This window comes from Lottia gigantea (assembly GCF_000327385.1).
Source record: "Lottia gigantea unplaced genomic scaffold LOTGIsca_2904, whole genome shotgun sequence".
NCBI classification, from domain to species: domain Eukaryota; kingdom Metazoa; phylum Mollusca; class Gastropoda; family Lottiidae; genus Lottia; species Lottia gigantea.
In genome coordinates, this window is record NW_008708946.1 from 8,260 (window position 1) to 9,472 (window position 1,213).

A 1,213-nucleotide genomic window follows, 5' to 3' on the forward strand; every position below is an offset into this window, starting at 1 on the left:
CATTAGACATGTCAGCAAAACCTGAATTATTCAAAACTCCAAATTTAAAATTAAATAAAGGACCAAAACTTTTCAGGCAATCAAAGTTATTCACAATTTAAATCTATTTAATATTAAAATAAGATTTTGTTTCTTTTTTGTTTTCCATTGTAATCTAACAAGTTTTCTACCACAGTTCTGTTCTAATGATGTTACCTTTAACCATAGAGTGTTTTAATCAAAGAGTGTCATGTCATGTTTTGTGATAACATAACAAATTGTGGGATAGCAATGCTTAAGGTTTTCCTTATTATCAAGAATCAGGTTCTACATGTAAGTATATGGTAGGATTACGTGCAGCCTACCATTCTTGCAGCCAGACCAAAAATCCTTAAATCCTTCAACTGCTTATCTGAAACATGTGTATAAAAGGGCTACACATAAAATAGCATGCTTGAAAAATATCCAAACTTTATCCTTACCATTAGCAGCTTGTAAAAATTCTAGTAATAAATCTCTTTGAGAATTCATCTGATCCATAAAACTCTGAGTACCAATACCACGTATTTTAGGTATAAGATCAACAAACGTTGAATTAATAGTAGGAGGTAACTTCAAACTAAACTGGTGTCCTAACGTCATTAAATGGTGACTTATAAACATACAGTTATTATGATGTAAGGCTGCAAATAAAATAATTACAGAATAAGTTTCTCTGTTATTCTGACATATGAGCTACTCATTGCAAATTTAGAAAAGATAGTTGAACTTAAAAACTAACTATCAGCTGTATTTATATTTAGACGAATAAGCTAATATCAAATATCTATAATACAGATTCTTCCTGAATAAACTAATTGGATATTTCAATATTGCTCTACAATTGAGTATTGAGCAGTGAAAATATTTTGTTATTGTATTTCATAATATGAAAAATGAAAAAGAGTATATGAATTAAGAATAATAGAACAGAATTAACTGTTAAAATCAATACAAAATGGACATCAGAAGAAGTTTAATGTACTAAAACTCACCAGAAAATTGTGGTAGAGCATTAAGACTTTGTCTGTGATAGGTAGGAAATACACTACAGAATAATTCAAATATATTTCTAACTGCATAAAACATCTGTACAGCACATTCTGGTGAACTACTACTTGCTTCACTTAATATCTCATACGCTAAATTCACCACATTATTTATTGACAAACTTTAAAAAAGAAACAAAAAATCA

The 1,213-nt window shown here is 28.8% G+C and overlaps 1 protein-coding gene across 1 annotated transcript; it reads right to left on the reverse strand.

The window, feature by feature from the left end:
* Positions 1-329: 329 nt before the first annotated feature.
* On the reverse strand, positions 330-1,160 carry LOTGIDRAFT_176728 (hypothetical protein; the record flags this gene model as incomplete). The annotated part of the gene is made up of 3 exons (XM_009056949.1): positions 330-391; positions 462-662; positions 1,014-1,160. Coding segments are annotated over 3 exons (410 nt in total), but the record flags the coding sequence as incomplete, so codon positions are not given.
* Positions 1,161-1,213: the final 53 nt, after the last annotated feature.